The sequence below is a fragment of the Phyllobates terribilis genome, unplaced genomic scaffold (assembly GCF_046119375.1).
Source record: "Phyllobates terribilis strain yellow unplaced genomic scaffold, ASM4611937v1 Scaffold_11__3_contigs__length_659146591, whole genome shotgun sequence".
NCBI lineage: Eukaryota > Metazoa > Chordata > Amphibia > Anura > Dendrobatidae > Phyllobates > Phyllobates terribilis.
In genome coordinates, this window is record NW_027362771.1 from 548,541,314 (window position 1) to 548,568,062 (window position 26,749).

Consider the following 26,749-nt stretch of genomic DNA (forward strand, 5'->3'; position numbering starts at 1 on the left):
AGCCCTGTTGGGAATGGGTTAATATTGACTGGGCGCAGGGCACAAGATGTCACACATCTATACACAGAATTATCTGCTTTGTTAAATCATTTCCGCTTGAAGAATGGTTAGGTCACTTCTTGTAAATGTTTTGCGGCTTTCGGACCCTGAAACAGTTAAAGAAAGCTAAAAAAGACAGAACAGATGCACAGGACGTCGTTTTGACATTGCTCTGCATATCTTCAGACTTTTTTTTTTGTTAAGCACTTTTTCAGGCTGTTTTCGGAGCGGACCAACCTGGAAAACGTGCACACTCTTTAAAGGGGGAAGTACAAGGATATACAAAACAAAAACAAAAAAAACACAACCCCACATCCGTGCATTTATTAGATGGGTACTGCATCTCAGCTTCATTTAAAGGTGATCGTATCCCAAAATGTATTAGGTGTAATAATAATAGTGATATTAGCAAATATCTCCAATTCTAAATGCAGTATAATTCTCCTGATAACCTATATCACTTACCCCATGTGCAGGGCATTGCAGTAGCTTAGGTATCCATGGATACGACCACTCAGTGATTGTAACCATGGATGCCTGAGTTACTGCAATGCCCTGCACATGGGGTAAGTGACAAAGTGAATCACAAAAACGTTTCTAATTGGGAGGTATTTGCTAATATTGTTATACCTACTAAATATTGGGATAGGATCTTGGAGATGGGAATACCCCTTTTAGTCATAGTGGCTGAGGGGCAGTAGCACACACAGCCTGTAGACAGCAGTGATGCTGTTTTTGGAAGAAGGCAATCATATCCCGCAATAGCTGCCGCATTAATTGGATTTTTTTAAAGGGACATTCTGGTGGAAGAAGATGGAGGGACAGATTGTAATTTTTTCCCAAGATATTTTATTTCATTGACCTTATAAAAACAAAACGAGGAACGTGGCGCAGGGGCCCATGCAGGACAGGATGGGGTGTAACAGATAAAAACGGAGAGGCACATGTCTCATTCATTATGGATTTTTACAGAGGGTTTCAAACACTGGTATCATTAACCCCTCGTTTGTTTTTTGGCTTAAAAAGGAAGAGTCACCACCCATCTTCCACGAGAACAAGAAGCAGAGAGGACTTCATGAAAGTGAATGGATAAGGTTTTTGTCGGAAGCCAAAAATTACGGCTTTGTCAATCTCGGGAAAACTTGGGCAGTGGAAAATATCAGCCACAATGGTCAGAAGAGGTCCGAGCCTGGTCTTCTTCACTTTACTTCCTTCAGGTGATTCCATCCTGTAACCTTGGTTCTCGGACAAGTTCTAATGGATCCAGGTTTGTCCAGCCTCACAGAAAATGTAATGCTTCTGTTTAGACGATATCCGAGGATCCGAAACATTCAAAACAAAACAAAAAAGTCTTCAGGCCCAAAATTGTATTAGAACGGAGTCATACGGCTCAGGAAACAGAGCTGGGGTTCAGAGACCACCACCCTCCGGACATGGATACAGATCCCATAGGTGCAGTTGGCTACCAGTAAACATCTCTTGCCACCTACGAAATACAGCTCTTCATGGACGAATGAATCCAGTCTGACTCCATGTTGTGTGTACTCTCAGCCCTCACTTCATGGCTTGGATTCCTGCGGCTCAGAGTCTTCTTCTTCTTCCTGTGGTGTGGAGCAGCAGGGTGGGTCAGAACAGAGCCTGCTCCCCGATGCTGGGGCTTACGAGCGACTTCGGTTCTCCTGTTTTCCAGAGATGATACGACTGTACAACTTCTGTTGTTCTTCTTTGAAAGCATCTTTGACCTTTTCACGTTTTAGCCCTCCATCCCTGCAGAACAGAAAAAAGAAGAGAATTAGCCAAACTGGCGGAGGTGAGAGCAACAATGTGAAACTATCTCCCCGTCTTACCAAAGTAGATCGACAAGTCCACCCTGCCGAGCGATTGCAGACTTCACCCGGTTTGCAAACTGAACTGCGTCTTCATCTTCCTGTGAAGGTACACACAAGGGTAAGATTGGGGCAGGGCTTGTAATTCTAAAAAAATCAGGTGTCATTATTACAGCGTTCAGTAAAAAATTACCTGGAAATACGATTCTTTAGGTCAGTACGATTATGGCGATACCAAACTTTAAATTTTTTTTATTTCTGATTTGGTTTTAGACCTTTTTCACTCGATGGAGCTGGGTGAGGGTGTTTCTTGCATACATACTTACACAAGTTGCAGTTTCTATTGATCCTTTTATGGGGTATATAGAACGTTTAAATTGTTTTTTATAGCAGTTTTTCAGGAGGTGTTGTAGAAAAAAAAAATATTGCAATTTTAACATTATGATTCAATCCCTGCTGCTGCGCTTGCGCACAGACACTGAAGGAGCCCAGCGGCGCGCACAATGTACGGTGCGCGCACAATGTGCGGTGCGCACACAATGTGGCTGTGGATGCCCCGTGGCTCCTACCTTTCTCCATCTGACGCTCAATATACCCAGATCGAGAGAGCAGCTTCACAGGGGAAAGGGCATTGAAGACTTGTGACCAGTATAGGACTGGATAGGCATAGACCCCTCCAGTAACACTGATTCTTGGGGCCCACTGTTCAGCTACATGCAAAAATAACCTGACCCTACTACACAAATTAACTCTTGCTTCTAAGTAATATTAACTTGGCTAGCTTCTTTAATAATTAGATGATACACTTGATTCACAATTTGCAGAAAAAGGTAATAGCAGTGCTTATTAGCACTCCTTCACAGGGCCAGCCTACCGGAGGATTCTCCGCTTCTCCCGTGGGCCAGTCCGAGTCTGTTTATATAGGTAAAAACTTGGTGTCAGAAAGTGCCTGCAGTCGCATTGTGCCCGTGCTGACACTATGAGAGCTCCACAGGGCTCCTCCAAGCACAAAAAAGGGGTTTGATTTTAGACTGTGCTTTGTGCAACTGTTAACATAAGGGACTGGGATTAATATGCAAATTGGAGGGTGTAACGGTGCCTTCATTTGCATTTTAAATAAAAGTACATTCTGCTGAAAATATAACATTAAAATGTATATGCGCAATATGATTTTTATATGGGCAAAGCCTCCAATAAAAAAAAAATTTAATTTGCACTTTGGGAGTGACAGACTCCCTTTAATTCCCCTCGCAAAAGAAGTCTTCTTAGCTGGATTGCCATGTTACTGCAAAGACAAGCAGGCAGAAAACCATCTCTACTGGGTGTGCCGTAGTGACCAGATGATCACTATGAGGACTGAGCACGCGTGTCCTCCAGTTGTCCACTCTTTAGGTAGACGTGCACATAAATGCTCTCAATGCCAGGTGGTGCCATACTATGTAAGTAACATCCTCACTGCATCAAGTAATTGGTAACCTATACAGTAAATATGCAATGGAGTAAACACAGTCACTTTAACTTTTAACCTTATTAATCAATAGTATGTGTGAAAATAAGAAACTTTAGAAAAATCTGCTTCTTTCTCCTCCGGACTGATCAGTCATTATCAAAATTCTCAATTCCTGGGTAAAAATGTGTCTTCAATGAAGACAGAATGTTACTTTTACCAAAATAGCAGTTGGTGCTTATAAGATTCTATACAGATGGAAGAGAGGAGGGAGGAGCTCGAGCTCTCCATAGAATTTTAACACACTATAGAATTTTGCACACTATGCGTTTTTTAAGCGTTTCCGCAGCAGCAATTCCGCTGCAGAAACGCTTAAAAAACGCTTGGTAGAAGGCCTGCCATGTTCCCCAATGATAATCCGCAGGTGCAGTGCACATGCTGCGGAAATTTCCGCTGCGGATTATCATTGTGGAAAAAAACGCATTTTTCATGACGGGTGTTTTCATGAAAACGCATTCACTTTGCCTGAACTATTAAAAGCAGAGAATTTTCTGAGCACAAAAGAAAAAAAAAAAACGGGAAAAAAATGCAATGTGAGAACATGTCCTGATGGAGAGCCGAATTCACAGATTTTCTTTGGCTCTTATCTCACATCACTTAGTGGCCTCCACAATATCATAGTTGGGAACCATGTGCAAAAAATAAAAAAATAGTTTGCCCTGTGTGGTTAATAATTGTCAGCACATTTACAAGGCCCTCAGTGACCGGCCTGATGTAATATGTAGTAAGAGTTTGCCAGGAATGGGTCAGGATCAACAGACGAGACTCAGCGCTGACCTCTGTGATGAAACTTGTACAGTCTGCAATCAACTTTTGCAATGAGCCACTAACCAGACATCTGGGACTTGCTGATTCAGGATAAAATATAATATATATAGTCAGACGCCTCTCATCCAGCCAGATCAGTTCTCATACTTTGCACTGATGAGGGGCAAAACCCCTGAAACACCGTGTCTGCAAATTGAGATTCTGGTTTGGCTTTTAGCCTAAGTCATAGTCAATATTGACTTTTAGAATTAGGATTGCTATTTATAATAGGTGGAGCTATAGAGTTCAAGTCCTCTTCCTCTCTGGAGAGACAATTTGCATATGTATTAGCTTAGAAATGCAATATATAATGTATTAACGCCGTTCTTCTCTAGTCTTATCATTCCAATGGGTTAGAGGAAAGAGTGAAGCTGGACCTTGCTGTGGCTGCTCTGTATCGATCCATAACTGAGCCATGTCTGGAAGTATTTCTGCCTGGACAGCAGGGGGCGAGACGTGAGGATCTTATGTAACAGACCTAAAGGTCATTAGCGTTCATCAGAAATGAACTCTACTTCCAGTAAATTGGCAATAACTCAAAGTAGGAGCAAGTGTGGAAAACTAGCAGCAAGCAGACAGTTCTAGGAGGTGGTCACTGACAAGCACAGGAGTGATTGCTACTGTAGATCATCAATGTAATTAAGATCAGAAGGGAATATGCCAATTATAGGAAAATGGTCATAAGTGGTACTCGGCCCATGGAGAATTAGCACAGCAGCTGGTACCTGGCAGCAAACTCACTTTACCCACTAAGATAAACTTCTGCTCTGAAGTTCATTTATGTATAAAGGGACATTTATCAGGAATTTTTCAAGCTCCTCTTCGTATTGGTGGGGGAACCTTGTTTCAAGACCACCTCTGATTTTTGCCATCTAAGTATGTAAAATGCAAAAAGATAATATTCAAAAATAAGTATGGTAAAAGGTTAAAATAGTACAAGGGACAATAGGTGGGAATCAATAATTTAGAATACTACCAGTAGGATCAATAGTATACATTCCAACTATTATCCTACTGTGTCCATGTGTTAAAGGGAATCTGTCACCCCCTGGGCGATATCAGACCACTACTATGGGCATACAGGTAATAGAAAAGTAAATCTATACATACCTGTATGGCCCATAGCAGTGGTCTGATTCCAGAGAAATCTTCTAAGTTTCTTCTCCAGAGGCTTGGAGTCCAGGGGACGCCAAGCAAACCCCTCCTATCTGCTTTTTATGCAGCTAAATCCTCACCTCTGGGCTAAATTATCATCCCCCTTCCTCCCCGGCACGTCACATGTCGCTGTGACGTGCCCTGCTGTCTCCCATGACGCGCATGCGCACAGCACCACTCCCAATACAAGGGCTGCGGCGCAGAGCGGGCCAGGGAGAAACAAAGCGAGCACCATGGGAGCGGCGCTGTGCGCATGCGCGTCAGGGGAGACAGCAGGGCACGTCACAGGGCAGTCACAGCGCCCTGTGATGTGCCGGGGGTAGGGGGGGATGATAATTTAGCCCAGAGGCGGGGATTTAGCTGCATAAAAAGCAGATAGGAGGGGTCAGATTGGCGTCCCCCGGACTCCAAGCCTCTGGAGAAGAAACTTTATAAGATTTCTCTGGAATCAGACCACTGCTATGGGCCATACAGGTATGTATAGATTTACTTTTCTATCACCTGTATGCCCATAGTAGTGGTCTGATATCGCCCAGGAGGGTGACAGATTCCCTTTAAACCATATGGCAACATATGGAAAAGCAACATAACCAATTAACAGCTTATTAAAGGATACAAAACCAATGATTAATAATTGCATACCTATAGAAAAAGGTTCGCCCGACCAGAGTATCCCACGCGTTTCATCCTGCTTCCTCACACGCGCCCCCTGAGGAAGCAGGGTGAAACATGCGTCAGGGCTTGGGACACTCTTTAATTGGTTATGCTGCTTCTCCGTATGTTGCCATATGGTCTAATACATGGACAGAGCAGGATAACGGGATAGAATGTATACAATTGATCCTACTAGTACTATTCTGAATTATTGATTTCCGCCTATTGTCCCTTGTATTATTTTACCTTTTACCATTCCCGCCTATTATACCAACTTTTTACCATAGATACTTTTGCATACTATTTTTTTGCATTTTACATACTTATATTTCTGTTAACTATTGCTGTCATTAGCATAATATCTCTTTACCACAAGCTTGAAGATATATATCCTAACACACCATACATAGACTGACACAGTTGTGTTCTTGAGGTTACATTGATTTTTATTTGTATTTTATTGTGTTTGAGATTTGTAATAATTTTGAATAAATTCATGTTTTTATACTACTTGGAGTATCATTGCACCTGTGCTATCCTTTTGGGTTACCCCCATGGGATGTTGTGTTGTCGTGCTAATTATTGTGTGCATCTCCGCCATTTGTTATTGTATCGATATAAGGATTGTTGTTCTATATAATTCGCATCTTATTACCTGCCGTGTCATAGGAGGTAGGTACCAGACGCTGCACACGATGGCCCAGCTGGTCATCATTCGCAGGAGGTAGGTGATCATCCCATATTTGCTGCTGTTGTAGAAGGCTTCGCCAAAGCGAGGATCGTACTGTGCAGGTAAGAAAGAGTCAGGGACACCAAAAATCTCAGTCTACTACTAAAGCTTTACCCAAGATCCCTGACCTCACCTTAATAGCCACAGGATACACGGTGGCTCCTACTTCGAAGCTTCCCTTCTTGAACATCATGACGGATGTGTTATTGATGCAGGTCCCTGATAGGAGAGAAATCGACAGAACGGGAATTTACGACGTCTATACAAACAATTAGGGAATTCTTCCATGTGATTGCATTTTTTCTCTTTTCCAAATGAACAGTGAAAGTGCTGAAACTCTGCAAATCAATCCCCACGCTGACACGAGCAGAGAAGGAGGTGGGTCATCCTTTGTAAAGAAGTTCGTGACATTTAAAAATACTAATATCTTTTCGCTCTTACCTTCCGGAAATATTAGGATGGGCAGTTTACTTTTGTCCTGTACGTGATCCGTCAGTCTGGGGGAAAGGAAAGGGATTGTTGGAACAGATTACAATATAAAGGATGCTGAGGGAAAAAAATCGAGGGGGATTATAAGTGTTGGTCACTTTATGTCCTAGAGATGAAAGTATTCAGTGATCTCACTATCAAGCTTTGATCTGCTTTTGTGCAGGTCCTGGACCTTCAGGATGGTGATCTCAGTATCGAGATTTGATCAGCACGTGTGCAATTCTGGACCTTCAGGACAGTGATCTCACTCTCAAGCTTTGATCTGCACGTGTGAAGGTCCTGGACCTTCAGGACTGTGATCTCACTATCGAGCTTTGATCTGCTTTTGCGCAGGTCCTGGACCTTCAGGACGGTGATCGCACTATCGAGCTTTGATCTGCTTTTGCGCAGGTCCTGGACCTTCAGGACAGTGATCTCACTATCAAGCTTTGATCTGCTTTTGTGCAGGTCCTGGACCTTCAGGACGGTGATCTCACTATCAAGCTTTGATCTGCACATGTGCAGGTCCTGGACCTTCAGGACGGTGATCTCACTATCGAGCTTTGATCTGCACGTGTGCAGGTCCTGGACCTTCAGGACGGTGATCGCACTATCGAGCTTTGATCTGCTTTTGTGCAGGTCCTGGACCTAAAGGACAGTGATCTCACTATCAAGCTTTGATCTGCACGTGTGCAGGTCCTGGACCTTCAGGACGGTGATCTCACTATCAAGCTTTAATCTGCTTTTGTGCAGGTCCTGGACCTAAAGGACAGTGATCTCACTATCAAGCATTGATCTGCTTTTTTGCAGGTCCTGGACCTTCAGGACGGTGATATCACGATCAAGCTTTGATCTGTACAAGTGCAGGTCCTGGACGTTCAGGACACTAATACACACGTTTTAAGGTCTTATTTCTCTGTAAAACTGCATTCCCTGGTTAGTAAGGAAAGTACATCCAGGAGATACCTGCAGATTGAGGCTAATCTGACACAATATTTCCATCGACGCATGCGGTAGTGTCCTAATGTCCAAGACCAGCACAATTGCAGATAACAGTATCCATCGGTAAATTCCACACATTCCCCTTTCCCACACCTGAATTAACTTGTAAGATCTAGACTGTGTCTTACTTTTGATGCATTTAATGAAAACCTCAGCACTAATGGAGATCAGAATAGTGAATCTTTGTTGTGAATAATTTTTAATTTTTTTTATTCAGATCCGGCACCAAGAAACAGACAGCAAAGTCCAACGTTTCGACCAACAGGTGGTCTTTATCAAGGATGTCTGGGTGTGTACAGGTTAGGGCATAGGTGAATAGCCCAGTGTGACATACCCGACCAAACCTGACCCAGACATTCTTGATAAAGACCACCTGTTGGTCGAAACGTTGGACGTTATTCTGTTTCTTGGTGTCTGATCTAAATAAAATTTGAAAACTTATTCACAATGAAGACTCACTATCAGGATCGCTCCAATCCCAGTACCTTTTAGCTACAAGATGGCGATCTTTGACTTCTGAGCGTTCGAACCAGACATGTGGACAGGCCTTCACCATGGCTCTTTGTATGATTCCCATTAAGCCACCATGGACTTGTCCGACCTACAAAAAGGAAATCCGAATATAAAGACCACATCCGGGGGGAAGATGGACAGACGGTTGGAGGTAACCAAAAACTCACCATAGCGTAGTATCCATCGCTGGCCAGGATGATGACGTCTATCGGGGAGGTGTGATTGGCCACGCAGATGCCCCCTTTCCTCGGACGGTTCTCACTGATGAGGACAGAGTGTAAAAGTCTTACACGTCACAATACTGTACGGGAAAGTCCAGATGCAGCAGAATAAATCCGACGAGGATTTTTGCCACAAATCCGTTGCTACGTGCAGATTGCGTGGCCTATTGTGCACTTGAAAGTATGCAGTACGCTCATTTTTTCCATAGGATATCTGTGGAAGGATTAAAACCCCTTCCATATGTATTGTACTGTAAATCCACAAAGCAAATGCCCCATATCTGGAGTCACCCGAATGCAGGTCACCATTGCCAATCCCCACCAGACGGAGGGCTGTGACTTACCTGCCATGATAAGTAATGATTGCAGTGAGGGCCCGCACGCAGATCCGGTAACACATAAGGTGCACGTGCTTACTCAGGAACTCCTTGGACCTACAGAGTTAATAACGAAATGACAATATGAAATAGAAAAAGCAGAGGAAGCGTCCTGCATGGTCTTTACTGAGCTTAGAGGGGTTAAACTGGATTAAGGATAAGGGCTCAGAGCATGCTGCAATTTACCAATACACCTTCTGTTAATATGACGTCCTAGATGGCTCTTTTCAAAGGACCACAGCTGTAGGGAGACAGGTTGTGCTTACATGAACTCTGCAGGATCAAGTGCTAACGTCTGCTCTCAGGATATGAACAGGGAGGCAAAAATGAAGCCCATCCCCCCAAACAGCTATGGAGATAAGTATATGGGTACTAAACCTCAAAGGATAACCCAGGCGCTGAATCGCTGACCACCGGTGCCTGCCAGAGAGCGTGCACAGCCAGCGATTGTCAGGAGACTGTTCACACCATCAGCGCCATTCAGAAGTCAACAACGTCAGACGAACAGCGCAAAATTTTTAACTTTTTTTTTCTGTTTTTGAATAAAGTCTTCACCGCTGCTACTGGTGTGTTACAGATGTAACGTCAGCAGCGATGCAGACAATAACTGAGCTCAGCAGCTCTTCCTGTGATGACGGCACAAAGCGCTGAGCTCACTGACTAGCTGTAGCGCTGTCGACATTACTTTAGTACTTCAGACTATAACAGACATTGGCGGAGACTCAGTGCTGGACCCAGGGAGGGTGAGTAAACACCAGAGAGGTGTCAGGGAAACTGAAAAACACCCTTTAATTCAGATAGCCTCCTATATGTTATTGGCAGAGGTTCAACCACTATGACACTCCCCCGATTTATGAGAACGGTGGATGCCGTGCGTCAATGTGCATATGGGCTGACAGCCGGCGCCCACGGGCTGACAGCAGGCGGCCATGGAGTAACGGCTGGGCCTAGTTAGACAGTATGATACCGGGCTGGGACAAGAGGGGTGTAAGGCCGAGCACACTTGCTCCTTCACCAGTTTGCATGGACCTGTCCCTGAAATGTGCCTCTTATTTTTCAGGCCCCCATACACACAGCAGTAAGGTAATGGTACGGTATTGCATACTTACCGGCCATTCGGCAAGTATCCGACCAGTGTAGTACCAAACACTAAAAGCCCGACCCCGGTGAAAGCCAGAGCAATCCTAAAAGGAGACCCGGGAGACTATCAGCATTGCGTGTTCCCTTAGCGCCCCTCCATTTCGCCATTCCTCCCCCCGGCGCAGTTACCTGAGCGGCAGCAGGAAGGTGTACCGCACCAGCATGCCCAGGCCCCACAGCACGGTCAGCCGCAGACTAATGTGCTGGAAGTTGTAGTTGGTTCTGCTCAGCAGGTTCCAGGTCTCCAGCTCCTCCGCGGAGAAGCGTTTGGTCACCTCATCGTCCATGATGCTCTCCATGCCCTGCCGACAGAAGTAAAAGATGTCCGACAGCTCGAACTCCGGCTTGTCGAAGGAGCGGCCGCTGCCCCGCAGGTCCCAGATCCCCTCCTCCAGGGACGTGCTGTCTTTAGCGATGATTCCTGAGCGTTGTGAAAAAGGAGAACACGTCACTACCCTCAAGGGTGATAACAGGGAACAACAGCTACGTGTTCTATGTCAGTCACATGTTTGCATGGGGATGGATCTGGTACAGGGAGAGTAAGTTGTGGTTTTGGGGTTAGGAATCACTGGTCCCATAAACAAAACTTCCCACCACATGTGAAATCATTATAATAACCTCCAGGGATGGAGACATTACCGGCGTCTTTGCCCTAGACCACCAGGAATCTAAACTCCCCTACACACACAAGCTATCCTAGACCACCAGGGACGATGGCACAATATTTGGGCATTATGTGACACCACATCCCACGGCTGTACAGCTCATTCATTGGGGTCTATATTGCAATATGTGTGGGGGTCTGACAGCTGAGACTCCCACTGATCCCCCCCAAAAATAGGGCCGAAATGGAGAACACGTGCGCCACACCTGAATTCATTCACCAGGGCCTGCTGGAGACAGCCGAGTGCAGCTGCTGTCATTCCCTGCAGTCCCATAGACAATAAATGGAGCAGGGCACGGATGTAAGACCACCTCGTCCAGTTACAGCGAGTGTGCTACTGGCCTATACACGAGGGAAATGGGACCCCAATCTTGTGATCTACTCAATTGTAGCCATACACTGGATGAGAGTGACAAGAAGGGGTCTCGCTCGCTGCAGAAGTCGTCAGAGGACTGCAAATAGAAAACGTCAGCAAGACGTGAAGAAGAGGAAGCATGAGGTTGGCAGAATGGAGAAACACGAGCGCACACGACGAGTGGAGCAGAAGAGTCAGAGGGACAAAATAAGGGACAGCAACAAGGGCCGGGATCCAGTGTCGCCTGAAATAGAGGGATGAAGCAGCGCATGGAAATATAAGGGGCAGAGAACGCTATGCCGGCGATGTGAGCGCACATACCATTGGTGAGAGGCTTGTACAGCGTGTGACTGTTCTCCTTCACTCCTCGCTCAATCCGCAGAGTGGCCCACTGCAAAACATGGAACCAGAGGCAGTAATACATACAATGCATCGCATCACCGGAGGTCAGCCGGGCGGAGAACAAAAGAGCCTGGGCATGCTGACTGCTTCCATGTCCTGTGCTCTGTCCCTACTTATTCTATAGGAAGCCTCGCAGTGCTGCTCTACGGGGGTCTCCTCGCAAGAGCCTCGCAGTGCCGCTCTACGGGGGTCTTCTCGCAGTGCTGCTCTACGGGGGTCTCCTCGCAGTGCCGCTCTACGGGGGTCTCCTCGCAGTGCCGCTCTACGGGGGTCTCCTCGCAGTGCCGCTCTACGGGGGTCTCCTCGCAGTGCCGCTCTACGGGGGTCTCCTCGCAAGAGCCTCGCAGTGACGCTCTACGGGGGTCTCCTCGCAAGAGCCTCGCAGTGACGCTCTACGGGGGTCTCCTCGCAAGAGCCTCGCAGTGCCGCTCTACGGGGGTCTCCTCGCAAGAGCCTCGCAGTGCCGCTCTACGGGGGTCTCCTCGCAAGAGCCTCGCAGTGCCGCTCTACGGGGGTCTCCCCGCAAGAGCCTCGCAGTGCCGCTCTACGGGGGTCTCCCCGCAAGAGCCTCGCAGTGCCGCTCTACGGGGGTCTCCCCGCAAGAGCCTCGCAGTGCCGCTCTACGGGGGTCTCCTCGCAAGAGCCTCGCAGTGCCGCTCTACGGGGGTCTCCTCGCAAGAGCCTCGCAGTGCCGCTCTACGGGGGTCTCCTCGCAAGAGCCTCGCAGTGCCGCTCTATGGGGGTCTCCTCGCAAGAGCCTCGCAGTGCCGCTCTACGGGGGTCTCCTCGCAAGAACCTCGCAGTGCCGCTCTACGGGGGTCTCCTCGCAAGAGCCTCACAGTGCCGCTCTACGGGGGTCTCCTGAGAGCAGGATAATTTTCCTGCTATTGGGACTCCCAGGTGTATTCCCGTCATATAAATAGCAAGGAGAATCATCACTTTATCATCAGTGGGGGTCCGAATTCCGGGACCACCATCAATCCTGAGAAGAAGGGGATTCAGCGCTGTGGCTCACTGCACAACAGAAGGGCCACATCTATTAGTCCCCTTCATTCAATGTATTGGTAGGGGTCCCAAGTGTCAGAACCCCTATGATCATACAGTGATGACACATCCTGGCGACATGCCATCACTTTATCAGAAGGGAACCCCCCCTAGAATCTGTATCCCATAGGGAAGCCTAGCAGCAGAAGGCCAATTTCTGCAGCGCCACCACTGGGAAAATTAGGCATTACACTGTAATCATCAGGGGTTGGCCACAACTTTTTATTGATGGTCTACCCTTAGGATAGGTCATCAATATCTGATCGTGGGGGTACGACACCTGGCCCCCCGCTAATCAGCTGTTACCTGGGCCAGCAGTTCTCGGATGCTGCTGGAACGTAGCAGCTTCATCAAAACTGTAGTGGTAACAGCTGATTAGTGGGGGTGCCGGGCGTCGTACCACCATCGATCAGATAATAAGTGGTGCCCTCCTCCGCACACCAGCTCTTTGCAACCATTCTCTGCTCCAGATGAATAGGATAGGGGATAACTTGCTCAACGTTGGGGGGTCTGTCAGCTGGGACCCCCAGAGATCCCAAGAACGGGGCTCTGCAACTCTGTCCTGGATGGAGCTGAGGTGCACACGCTCGGCATCTGCTACGTTCATTGTCTATGGGACATCGGAGCACAGGTTCAACCTCTGTTCCATTCAGGATGGTGCTGCCGGTCTCCATTCTTGGGACTGCTGGGGGTCCTAACAGTGGGACACCCAGCAATCAGCAAGTTGTTACCCATCTTATTAACAAGGAAGAACTTTTTTTTTTTGGGGGGGGGGGGGGGGGGGATAACCCTTTAAACTCGGTTGCTATTATTTTTTTTTTAGGTGTGGGGGAATAGTGAGTGCAGCTCTGGAGTATTATACAGGATGTAACTCAGGCTCAGTACAGGATAAGTAATGTAATGTATGTACACTGACTGCACCAGCAGAATAGTGAGTGCAGCTCTGGAGTATAATACAGGATGTAACTCAGGATCAGTAATGTAATGTATGTACACAGTGACTGCACCAGCAGAATAGGGAGTGCAGCTCTGGAGTATAATACAGGATGTAACTCAAGATCAGTAATGTAATGTAATGGATGTACACCGTGATTGCACGAGCAGAATAGCGAGTGCAGCTCTGGGGTATAATACAGGATGTAACTCAGGATCAGTAATGTAATGTATGTACACAGTGACTGCACCAGCAGAATAGGGAGTGCAGCTCTGGAGTATAATACAGGATGTAACTCAAGATCAGTAATGTAATGTAATGGATGTACACCGTGATTGCACGAGCAGAATAGCGAGTGCAGCTCTGGGGTATAATACAGGATGTAACTCAGGATCAGTAATGTAATGTATGTACACAGTGACTGCACCAGCAGAATAGTGAGTGCAGCTCTGGAGTATAATACAGGATGTAACTCAGGATCAGTAATGTAATAAATGTACACAGTGACTGCACCAGCAGAATAGTGAGCGCAGCTCTGGAGTATAATACAGGATATAACTCAGGATCAGTAATGTAATGTATGTACACAGTGACTGCACCAGCAGAATAGTGAGCGCAGCTCTGGAGTATAATACAGGATATAACTCAGGATCAGTACAGGATCAGTAATGTAATGTATGTACACATTGACTGCACCAGCAGAATAGTGAGCGCAGCTCTGGAGTATAATACAGGATGTAACTCAGGATCAGTAATGTAATGTATGTACACAGTGACTGCACCAGCAGAATAGTGAGTGCAGCTCTGGGGTATAATACAGGATGTAACTCAGGATCAGTAATGTAATGCATGTACACAGTGACTGCACCAGCAGAATAGTGAGTGCAGCTCTGGGGTATAATACAGGATGTAACTCAGGATCAGTAATGTAATGTATGTACACAGTGACTGCACCAGCAGAATAGTGAGTGCAGCTCTGGAGTATAATACAGGATGTAACTCAGGATCAGTAATGTAATGTATGTACACAGTGACTGCACCAGCAGAATAGTGAGTGCAGCTCTGGGGTATAATACAGGATGTAACTCAGGATCAGTAATGTAATGTATGTACACAGTGACTGCACCAGCGGAATAGTGAGTGCAGCGCTGGAGTATAATACAGGATGTAACTCATGATCAGTAATGTAATGTATGTACAAAGTGACTGCACCAGCAGAATAGTGAGTGCAGCTCTGGAGTATAATACAGGATATAACTCAGGATCAGTAATGTAATGTATGTACACAGTGACTGCACCAGCAGAATAGTGAGTGCAGCTCTGGAGTATTATAAAGGATATAACTCAGGATCAGTAATGTAATGTATGTACACAGTGACTGCACCAGCAGAATAGTGAGTGCAGCTCTGAAGTATAACACAGGATGTAACTCAGGATCAGTAGTGTAATGTATGTACACAGTGACTGCACCAGCAGAATAGTGAGTGCAGCTCTGGAGTATAATACAGGATGTAACTCAGGATCAGTAATGTAATGTATGTACACAGTGACTGCACCAGCAGAATAGTGAGTTCAGCTCTGGAGTATAATACAGGATGTAACTCCGGATCAGTAATGTAATGTATGTACACAGTGACTGCACCAGCAGAATAGTGAGTGCAGCTCTGGAGTATAATACAAGATGTAATTCAGGATCAGTAATGTAATGTATGTACACTGACTCCACCAGCAGAATAGTGAGTGCAGCTCTGGAGTATAATACAGGATGTAACTCAGGATCAGTAATGTAATGTATGTACACAGTGACTGCACCAGCAGAATAGTGAGTGCGGCTCTGGAGTAAAATACAGGATGTAACTCAGGATCAGTAATGTAATGTATGTACACAGTGACAGCACCAGCAGAATAGTGAGTGCAGCTCTGGAGTATAATACAGGATGTAACTCAGGATCAGTACAGGATCAGTAATGTAATGTATGTACACAGTGACTGCACCAGCAGAATAGTGAGTGCAGCTCTGGAGTAAAATACAGGATGTAACTCAGGATCAGTAATGTAATATATTTACACAGTGACTGCACCAGCAGAATAGTGAGTGCAGCTCTGGAGTATAATACAGGATGTAACTCAGGATCAGTAATGTAATGTATGTACACAGTGACTGCACCAGCAGAATAGTGAGTGCAGCTCTGGAGTAAAATACAGGATGTAACTCAGGATCAGTAATGTAATATATTTACACAGTGACTGCACCAGCAGAATAGTGAGTTCAGCTCTGGAGTATAATACAGGATGTAACTCAGGATCAGTAATGTAATGTATGTACACAGTGACTGCACCAGCAGAATAGTGAGTGCAGCTCTGGAGTATAATACAAGATGTAACTCAGGATCAGTAATGTAATGTATGTACACAGTGACTCCACCAGCAGAATAGTGAGTGCAGCTCTGGAGTATAATACAGGATGTAACTCAGGATCAGTAATGTAATGTATGTACACAGTGACTGCACCAGCAGAATAGTGAGTGCGGCTCTAGAGTAAAATACAGGATGTAACTCAGGATCAGTAATGTAATGTATGTACACAGTGACAGCACCAGCAGAATAGTGAGTGCAGCTCTGGAGTATAATACAGGATGTAACTCAGGATCAGTAATGTAATGTATGTACACAGTGACTGCACCAGCAGAATAGTGAGTGCAGCTCTGGAGTAAAATACAGGATGTAACTCAGGATCAGTAATGTAATATATTTACACAGTGACTGCACCAGCAGAATAGTGAGTTCAGCTCTGGAGTATAATACAGGATGTAACTCAGGATCAGTAATGTAATGTATGTACACAGTGACTGCACCAGCAGAATAGTGAGTGCAGCTCTGGAGTATAATACAAGATGTAACTCAGGATCAGTAATGTAATGTATGTACACAGTGACTCCACCAGCAGAATAGTGAGTGCAGCTCTGGAGTATAATACAGGATGTAACTCCGGATCAGTAATGTAATGTATGTACACAGTGACTGCACCAGCAGAATAGTGAGTGCAGCTCTGGAGTATAATACAAGATGTAATTCAGGATCAGTAATGTAATGTATGTACACTGACTCCACCAGCAGAATAGTGAGTGCAGCTCTGGAGTATAATACAGGATGTAACTCAGGATCAGTAATGTAATGTATGTACACAGTGACTGCACCAGCAGAATAGTGAGTGCGGCTCTGGAGTAAAATACAGGATGTAACTCAGGATCAGTAATGTAATGTATGTACACAGTGACAGCACCAGCAGAATAGTGAGTGCAGCTCTGGAGTATAATACAGGATGTAACTCAGGATCAGTACAGGATCAGTAATGTAATGTATGTACACAGTGACTGCACCAGCAGAATAGTGAGTGCAGCTCTGGAGTAAAATACAGGATGTAACTCAGGATCAGTAATGTAATATATTTACACAGTGACTGCACCAGCAGAATAGTGAGTGCAGCTCTGGAGTATAATACAGGATGTAACTCAGGATCAGTAATGTAATGTATGTACACAGTGACTGCACCAGCAGAATAGTGAGTGCAGCTCTGGAGTAAAATACAGGATGTAACTCAGGATCAGTAATGTAATATATTTACACAGTGACTGCACCAGCAGAATAGTGAGTTCAGCTCTGGAGTATAATACAGGATGTAACTCAGGATCAGTAATGTAATGTATGTACACAGTGACTGCACCAGCAGAATAGTGAGTGCAGCTCTGGAGTATAATACAAGATGTAACTCAGGATCAGTAATGTAATGTATGTACACAGTGACTCCACCAGCAGAATAGTGAGTGCAGCTCTGGAGTATAATACAGGATGTAACTCAGGATCAGTAATGTAATGTATGTACACAGTGACTGCACCAGCAGAATAGTGAGTGCGGCTCTAGAGTAAAATACAGGATGTAACTCAGGATCAGTAATGTAATGTATGTACACAGTGACAGCACCAGCAGAATAGTGAGTGCAGCTCTGGAGTATAATACAGGATGTAACTCAGGATCAGTAATGTAATGTATGTACACAGTGACTGCACCAGCAGAATAGTGAGTGCAGCTCTGGAGTAAAATACAGGATGTAACTCAGGATCAGTAATGTAATATATTTACACAGTGACTGCACCAGCAGAATAGTGAGTGCAGCTCTGGAGTATAATACAGGATATAACTCAGGATCAGTAATGTAAAGTATGTACACAATGTCTTCACCAGCAGAATAGAGAGTGCAGCTCTGGAGTAAAATACAGGATGTAACTCAGGATCAGTAATGTAATATATTTACACAGTGACTGCACCAGCAGAATAGTGAGTTCAGCTCTGGAGTATAATACAGGATGTAACTCAGGATCAGTAATGTAATGTATGTACACAGTGACTGCACCAGCAGAATAGTGAGTGCAGCTCTGGAGTACAATGCAGGATGTAACTCAGGATCAGTAATGTATGTACACAGTGACTGCACCAGCAGAATAGTACGTGCAGCTCTGAAGTATAATACAGGATGTAACTCAGGATCAGTAATGTATGTACACAGTGACTGCACCAGCAGAATAGTGAGTGCAGCTCTGAAGTACAATACATGCTTTTCAGTGACTGAAATAATGTTTTGTTTTTTTTCTATCTACATATAAACACAAAATAGATATCCCATTTAATTACTCAGCTACATTAAATAGTAATATGGTAACGTGCCTTTTACTCACATGTTACTATTAAAACAACGCGGACAACTCACCCTGAATATTCGGAGCAAGGTTTTCATATACAACCGGCGGATGCCGAACGACACCCCAAATATTGCGGGAACGATGATGAAGATGAGCAGGAGGGTGATCCACAAAGTAACAGACAGGCTCAGGAGGTTACATAGCAGGCTGTCAAAGGGCAGCAGGGAGCTCATGATGTGAGCCAGACGACGGCTGACAGCGGTGCTGACCAGATAAGAGAAATCCTACAAACTGGCGGGAAGTTTGAGGTTTTGTTACTCCCTTGTAACCAGCGGCAGAACACAATGGAGAGGAGACATTACTGGAGGCAGCAGATCACTAAAATGGATTTTTAATTTGATTTTCCAACGCTTTTTCAGTGGTGCCAGCTTTGCAGCGCCCGTCCTTGGCAGTGCCTGTGTCTGGCGTCTCTAGCCCCAACCAGGTAACGTATTTGTGCAGCAATGGTAACAGCGATCCTCCATCCACTCTCATCTGTGATTTTCACCGACCATGTCCACGCTCAATCCTTATATCCGTGGTACCCACATTCAGAGTCTGCTCTCCAGTCCAGTCTTAGCTGAGCCCGTCCTGGCACAGGCATCTCTTGGTGGTCAGGGTCTGGGAGGGGGCGTTCAGCTACTCCCCTCACTGGGCATACGCCGACTGCGGCCGTGCCCCTGACCTTCTCCTCCTCCTCCTGGGCAGGAATGCAAGTGCCAGCCTGTAGGAGACAGACATAGACAGCCGGCTAAAGGATGGCAGCCAAGACTCAGGGTCAAAAGGAGAAAAAGAGGAAAAGCAAAGAAAGAAGAGAGGGGAGGAGGGCGGAGAGGGAAAGTCAGGAGTCTGTACAGGAAAGTATGTGCGGGTGAGGGTCACGCTGCCTGTGTTGCGCCATCCACATAGGTGTTTGTGTCTAAACAGACGCAAGTCCCAGCACACATCGTACAAGACGTCACCCAGCACAACACACACAAAGGAGGTCACACTAATGATGCTGCACATGTCCATGGCCTCATTATATATCACTACATCCTTCTGCTCTCAGGTATACCACAAACATATTATTGACAGAAAGGGGGACCCGCAGCAATCAAGGGGTTAAATCCTACCGTGTGCACCCACTCAAGCGCGACACAGTGGGTCAGAATAGGGGAGATCATTAGTGGGTTAACCTAATGACCACTGCAAAAAAAAAAAAAAAACTGTACTGGGGGTCATTACGCTGATCAGCTTTAACCCTTTCCCTACAGAGGAGGTATTACTACCCTTCTAAAAGCAGTGATAGGAATTTGCTCCCGATCGCGCAGCTTTTTAACCATTTAAACGCTTCGGTCAATCTCTCACAGTGACATTTATATGGCACCGACTGTGTGCTGCAATGATCCATGCACCTGTGCCCCCTTCCCGGGATACAAGGCTGATGCCATGGCCCCTGTAGCCCCCCCTGCCAAGGCAGATGCCACGGGCCCTGTCCACATCCCCCCACCGGGACACAAGGCAGACACCACGGGCCCTGTCCACATCCCCCCGGGACACAAGGCAGACGCCACGGCCCCTGTCCACATCCCCCCGGGACACAAGGCAGACGCCACGGCCCCTGTCCACATCCCCCCAGGACACAAGGCAGACGCCACGGCCCCTGTCCACATCCCCCCCGGGACACAAGGCAGACGCCACGGCCCCTGTCCACATCCCCCCCCGGGGACACAAGGCAGATGCCACGGCCCCTGTCCACATCCCCCCCGGGGACACAAGGCAGATGCCAAGGCCCCTGTCCACATCCCCCCCGGGGACACAAGGCAGATGCCAAGGCCCCTGTCCACATCCCCCCCGGGGACACAAGGCAGATGCCAAGGCCCCTGTCCACATCCCCCCCGGGGACACAAGGCAGATGCCACGGCCCCTGTCCACATCCCCCCCGGGGACACAAGGCAGATGCCAAGGCCCCTGTCCACATCCCCCCCGGGGACACAAGGCAGATGCCAAGGCCCCTGTCCACATCCCCCCCGGGGACACAAGGCAGATGCCAAGGCCCCTGTCCACATCCCCCCCCCGGGGACACAAGGCAGATGCCAAGGCCCCTGTCCACATCCCCCCCGGGACACAAGGCAGATGCCACGGCCCCTGTCCACATCCCCCCCGGGACACAAGGCAGATGCCACGGACCCTGTCGCCACCATCTTGGCAGTTTATAAGAGCCGACTGGCGGGGGGTGGCCGGGGCCTCACAGAGCCGACTGGCGGGGGGTGGCCGGGGCCTCACAGAGCCGACTGGCGGGGGGTGGCCGGGGCCTCACAGAGCCGACTGGCGGGGGGTGGCCGGGGCCTCACAGAGCCGACTGGCGGGGGGTGGCCGGGGCCTCACAGAGCCGACTGGCGGGGGGTGGCCGGGGCCTCACAGAGCCGACTGGCGGGGGGTGGCCGGGGCCTCACTGAGCCGACTGGCGGGGGGTGGCCGGGGCCTCACAGAGCCGACTGGCGGGGGGTGGCCGGGGCCTCACAGAGCCGACTGGCGGGGGGTGGCCGGGGCCTCACAGAGCCGACTGGCGGGGGGTGGCCGGGGCCTCACAGAGCCGACTGGCGGGGGGTGGCCGGGGCCTCACAGAGCCGACTGGCGGGGGGTGGCCGGGGCCTCACAGAGCCGACTGGCGGGGGGTGGCCGGGGCCTCACAGAGCCGACTGGCGGGGGGTGGCCGGGGCCTCACAGAGCCGACTGGCGGGGGGTGGCCGGGGCCTCACAGAGCCGACTGGCGGGGGGTGGCCGGGGCCTCACAGAGCCGACTGGCGGGGGGTGGCCGGGGCCTCACAGAGCCGACTGGCGGGGGGTGGCCGGGGCCTCACAGAGCCGACTGGCGGGGGGTGGCCGGGGCCTCACAGAGCCGACTGGCGGGGGGTGGCCGGGGCCTCACAGAGCCGACTGGCGGGGGGTGGCCGGGGCCTCACAGAGCCGACTGGCGGGGGGTGGCCGGGGCCTCACAGAGCCGACTGGCGGGGGGTGGCCGGGGCCTCACAGAGCCGACTGGCGGGGGGTGGCCGGGGCCTCACAGAGCCGACTGGCGGGGGGTGGCCGGGGCCTCACAGAGCCGACTGGCGGGGGGTGGCCGGGGCCTCACAGAGCCGACTGGCGGGGGGTGGCCGGGGCCTCACAGAGCCGACTGGCGGGGGGTGGCCGGGGCCTCACAGAGCCGACTGGCGGGGGGTGGCCGGGGCCTCACAGAGCCGACTGGCGGGGGGTGGCCGGGGCCTCACAGAGCCGACTGGCGGGGGGTGGCCGGGGCCTCACAGAGCCGACTGGCGGGGGGTGGCCGGGGCCTCACAGAGCCGACTGGCGGCGGGGGCCTCACAGAGCCGACTGGCGGCGGGGGCCTCACAGAGCCGACTGGCGGCGGGGGCCTCACAGAGCCGACTGGCGGCGGGGGCCTCACAGAGCCGACTGGCGGCGGGGGCCTCACAGAGCCGACTGGCGGCGGGGGCCTCACAGAGCCGACTGGCGGCGGGGGCCTCACAGAGCCGACTGGCGGCGGGGGCCTCACAGAGCCGACTGGCGGCGGGGGCCTCACAGAGCCGACTGGCGGCGGGGGCCTCACAGAGCCGACTGGCGGCGGGGGCCTCACAGAGCCGACTGGCGGCGGGGGCCTCACAGAGCCGACTGGCGGGGGTGGCGGGGGCCTCACAGAGCCGACTGGCGGGGGCCTCACAGAGCCGACTGGTGGGGGCCTCACAGAGCCGACTGGCGGGGGTGGCGGGGGCCTCACAGAGCCGACTGGCGGGGGGTGGCCGGGGCGTCACAGAGCCGACTGGCGGGGGTTGGCCGGGGCCTCACAGAGCCGACTGGCGGGGGTTGGCCGGGGCCTCACAGAGCCGACTGGCGGGGGGTGGCCGGGGCCTCACAGAGCCGACTGGTGGGGGCCTCACAGAGCCGACTGGCGGGGGTGGCGGGGGCCTCACAGAGCCGACTGGCGGGGGTGGCGGAGGCCTCACAGAGCCGACTGGCGGAGGCCTCACAGAGCCGACTGGCGGGGGCCTCACAGAGCCGACTGGCGGGGGCCTCACAGAGCCGACTGGCGGGGGTGGCGGAGGCCTCACAGAGCCGACTGGCGGGGGTGGCGGAGGCCTCACAGAGCCGACTGGCGGGGGTGGCGGAGGCCTCACAGAGCCGACTGGCGGGGGTGGCGGAGGCCTCACAGAGCCGACTGGCGGGGGTGGCGGAGGCCTCACAGAGCCGACTGGCGGGGGTGGCGGAGGCCTCACAGAGCCGACTGGCGGGGGTGGCGGAGGCCTCACAGAGCCGACTGGCGGGGGTGGCGGAGGCCTCACAGAGCCGACTGGCGGGGGTGGCGGAGGCCTCACAGAGCCGACTGGCGGGGGTGGCGGAGGCCTCACAGAGCCGACTGGCGGGGGTGGCGGAGGCCTCACAGAGCCGACTGGCGGGGGTGGCGGAGGCCTCACAGAGCCGACTGGCGGGGGTGGCGGAGGCCTCACAGAGCCGACTGGCGGGGGTGGCGGAAGCCTCACAGAGCCGATTGGCGGGGGTGGCGGAGGCCTCACAGAGCCGACTGGCGGGGGTGGCGGAGGCCTCACAGAGCTGATTGGCGGGGGGTTACTCTCATCCGTCTCCTCGCACTTCTATTGAGACAGCTCAAAAGCGTCTAGCTGGCACATCGCACACATGCGGTCATGTGGCTGCCCATTCGCTGACTGCAGACTTTTGTCCCAAGCATGGAAAACCCCTTTAAGAAGGAATCGGTCATGAGAGCCAAGCAGATCTAAGCACATTACACAGAAGCGAGCGGCGGCCTCTCAGAGGAGACATCAATATAACAAAGACCAGAGGGCAAACAGGGAGCGACCAAGGTTAGGACAACGTGGATCTGCTGACAAGTTCCCTTTTTAAATCCCTTAGGGCAAAAGAGGTGGAAAAATGTCAGCGCCTGCACTGTCTGTATGGGGGGAAATCGTACCGTGCAGCATTTCATACCCCAAGCTATTAATATGTCCAGGTAGCCCTTCACAGTCCGTTCCTCCATTACAGAGAAATCAGGGTTTGAATTTATATGTAATTGAGGCTGAAGAGCTATGGTAGATTTGAAGCCTCCGTCACTCCAGCTCTATTCCCCACCCCGTGCCACCTCCTCCTGCTGGACTGACGGCCTCTCTGCTGTGTGGCTTCAGGCAAAGGAGGCGACACTGGGCAGGGAATAGAGCAGGAGTGACGGAGGCTTCAGATCTACCATAGCTCTTCAAGGAGGTTTAGCCTGTAAAAAAGGTAATGTGACTGCTTCTTTAATGTGATATATATCCAGACCAAGAGAATTACAATACAGACAGACAGACAGACAGACAGACAGACAGATCTGCAGGGGGGAATTTTTCTTTTTTTAAATCAACGACTACTTTACAAAAAAACCTTTGTTTTCCCTAATAAGATTTTTATTCCGTTTTTTTTTTTTTTTTTTCATTGTTCTTTTAATCCCCCAAAGGGGGTGTGGTCCTTTGACCGTGCCAGAGTCACTTTCGACCCGCAGCAATCAAGGGGTTAAATCCTACCGTGTGCACCCACTCAAGCGTGACACAGTGGGTCAGAATAGGGGAGATCATTAGTGGGTTAACCTAATGACCACTGCAAAAAAAAAAAAAAAACTGTACTGGGGGTCATTACGCTGATCAGCTTTAACCCTTTCCCTACAGAGGAGGTATTACTACCCTTCTAAAAGCAGTGATAGGAATTTGCTCCCGATCGCGCAGCTTTTTAACCATTTAAACGCTTCGGTCAATCTCTCACAGTGACATTTATATGGCACCGACTGTGTGCTGCAATGATCCATGCACCTGTGCCCCCTTCCCGGGATACAAGGCTGATGCCATGGCCCCTGTAGCCCCCCCTGCCAAGGCAGATGCCACGGCCCCTGTCCACATCCCCCCAGGACACAAGGCAGACGCCACGGCCCCTGTCCACATCCCCCCGGGACACAAGGCAGACGCCACGGCCCCTGTCCACATCCCCCCCCCGGGGACACAAGGCAGATGCCACGGCCCCTGTCCACATCCCCCCCCCGGGGACACAAGGCAGATGCCACGGCCCCTGTCCACATCCCCCCGGGACACAAGGCAGATGCCACGGCCCCTGTCCACATCCCCCCCCCCGGGGACACAAGGCAGATGCCACGGCCCCTGTCCACATCCCCCCCGGGGACACAAGGCAGATGCCAAGGCCCCTGTCCACATCCCCCCCGGGACACAAGGCAGATGCCAAGGCCCCTGTCCACATCCCCCCTGGGACACAAGGCAGATGCCACAGCCCCTGTCCACATCCCCCTGGGACACAAGGCAGATGCCACAGCCCCTGTCCACATCCCCCCCGGGACACAAGGCAGATGCCAAGGCCCCTGTCCACATCCCCCCCGGGACACAAGGCAGATGCCACGGCCCCTGTCCACATCCCCCCGGGACACAAGGCAGATGCCACGGCCCCTGTCCACATCCCCCTGGGACACAAGGCAGATGCCACGGCCCCTGTCCACATCCCCCTGGGACACAAGGCAGATGCCACGGCCCCTGTCCACATCCCCCTGGGACACAAGGCAGATGCCACGGCCCCTGTCCACATCCCCCCCGGGACACAAGGCAGATGCCAAGGCCCCTGTCCACATCCCCCCTGGGACACAAGGCAGATGCCACAGCCCCTGTCCACATCCCCCTGGGACACAAGGCAGATGCCACAGCCCCTGTCCACATCCTCCCCGGGACACAAGGCAGATGCCACGGCCCCTGTCCACATCCCCCCGGGACACAAGGCAGACGCCACGGCCCCTGTCCACATCCCCCCCGGGACACAAGGCAGATGCCAAGGCCCCTGTCCACATCCCCCCGGGACACAAGGCAGACGCCACGGCCCCTGTCCACATCCCCCCGGGACACAAGGCAGATGCCACGGCCCCTGTCCACATCCCCCCCCGGGGACACAAGGCAGATGCCACGGCCCCTGTCCACATCCCCCCCGGGGACACAAGGCAGATGCCACGGCCCCTGTCCACATCCCCCCCGGGACACAAGGCAGATGCCAAGGCCCCTGTCCACATCCCCCTGGGACACAAGGCAGATGCCACAGCCCCTGTCCACATCCTCCTCGGGACACAAGGCAGATGCCACAGCCCCTGTCCACATCCCCCTGGGACACAAGGCAGATGCCACAGCCCCTGTCCACATCCCCCCCGGGACACAAGGCAGATGCCACAGCCCCTGTCCACATCCCCCTGGGACACAAGGCAGATGCCACAGCCCCTGTCCACATCCCCCTGGGACACAAGGCAGATGCCACGGCCCCTGTCCACATCCCCCTGGGACACAAGGCAGATGCCACGGCCCCTGTCGCCACCATCTTGGCAGTTTATAAGAGCGATCGCAGGCTCATGTCCTTCCGGGGACGAAAAAAAGTCAAAAATTAAAAACGCTTTAAAAATAAAAAATTATATAAGTAAAAATCCGGCCATTCTATAAGTTCAAAAATAGATTAAAAAAAAATTAAACCAAATGTGTTATCACCGCGTCCTTCCGTCCGTCCGTATACATACAGTCTATGAAAGTATAAAACTAATCAATCCGTAAGATAAAGATAAGGGATCAATAAAAGCATCAGCGCAGCACTGGGTAGGGAAGGGGTTAATGACACATCCCACCATTGTCAGGGGGACTGATCTATGGAATGAGCCAGGAAGGTTTATCATAGGGACCTAACCCTTTAAAACTTCCCTTGATGAGGATGAGACGAGCGCTGTGATTGGCTGCTGGGGGCAGTGGTCTGATCTGCTGGCAGCTACACATGGCACAACGCTCACAATGGGCACAGCAGGCTACATCTGACGTCATCCCCCACAATGACCACGTGTGACGTCACGCCCTCCACACCATACGGATATACATAAAGCACCAAGCTCCTACGTCAGACAATGATAAAGCGCTGTACTCTGCCGCCAGAGCGGCACTCACTCCCCACCGCCGCCGCACAGCCTCATACACACACAACAGCCGGTACCGCACTGAGCCCAGACCCGCTGTCCGCTTCTTACCCTCTCGCCTTCGTTCCCGACCTTTGCGCGCTCCCTCTGTTCACAGACTCTACAATGACGTCACGACGTAGGTGCGGTGAGCGCGCACGCACGGTCTGGAAAC

At 50.6% G+C, this 26,749-nt stretch overlaps 1 protein-coding gene across 1 annotated transcript; it reads right to left on the minus strand.

Moving 5' to 3' along the window:
- Window positions 1-886: 886 nt before the first annotated feature.
- GPAT4 (glycerol-3-phosphate acyltransferase 4) lies at window positions 887-26,749 on the minus strand. Its single transcript, XM_073654006.1, has 13 exons — window positions 26,647-26,749; window positions 18,605-19,299; window positions 11,780-11,849; window positions 10,569-10,860; window positions 10,409-10,483; window positions 9,267-9,356; window positions 8,869-8,962; window positions 8,674-8,789; window positions 7,160-7,215; window positions 6,852-6,937; window positions 6,644-6,772; window positions 1,887-1,966; window positions 887-1,806 (listed from the first exon to the last, which is right to left on the minus strand). The coding sequence occupies exons 2-13, from the start codon at window positions 18,767-18,769 to the stop codon at window positions 1,698-1,700; spliced, it is 1,362 nt and encodes a 453-aa protein (XP_073510107.1). The 5' UTR covers window positions 18,770-19,299; window positions 26,647-26,749; the 3' UTR covers window positions 887-1,697.

Bases quoted from the DNA above. Each gene is read 5' to 3' on its own strand.
- GPAT4 (XM_073654006.1), bottom strand. From the start codon at position 18,769: ATGAGCTCCCTGCTGCCCTTTGACAGCCTGCTATGTAACCTCCTGAGC. The intron at 10,861-11,779 runs GTATGTGCGCTC...CACAACGCTCAG, and splicing joins GTACAAGCCTCTCACCAATG to GAATCATCGCTAAAGACAGC. The intron at 8,963-9,266 runs GTAAGTCACAGC...TGTCCTCATCAG, and splicing joins ATCATTACTTATCATGGCAG to TGAGAACCGTCCGAGGAAAG.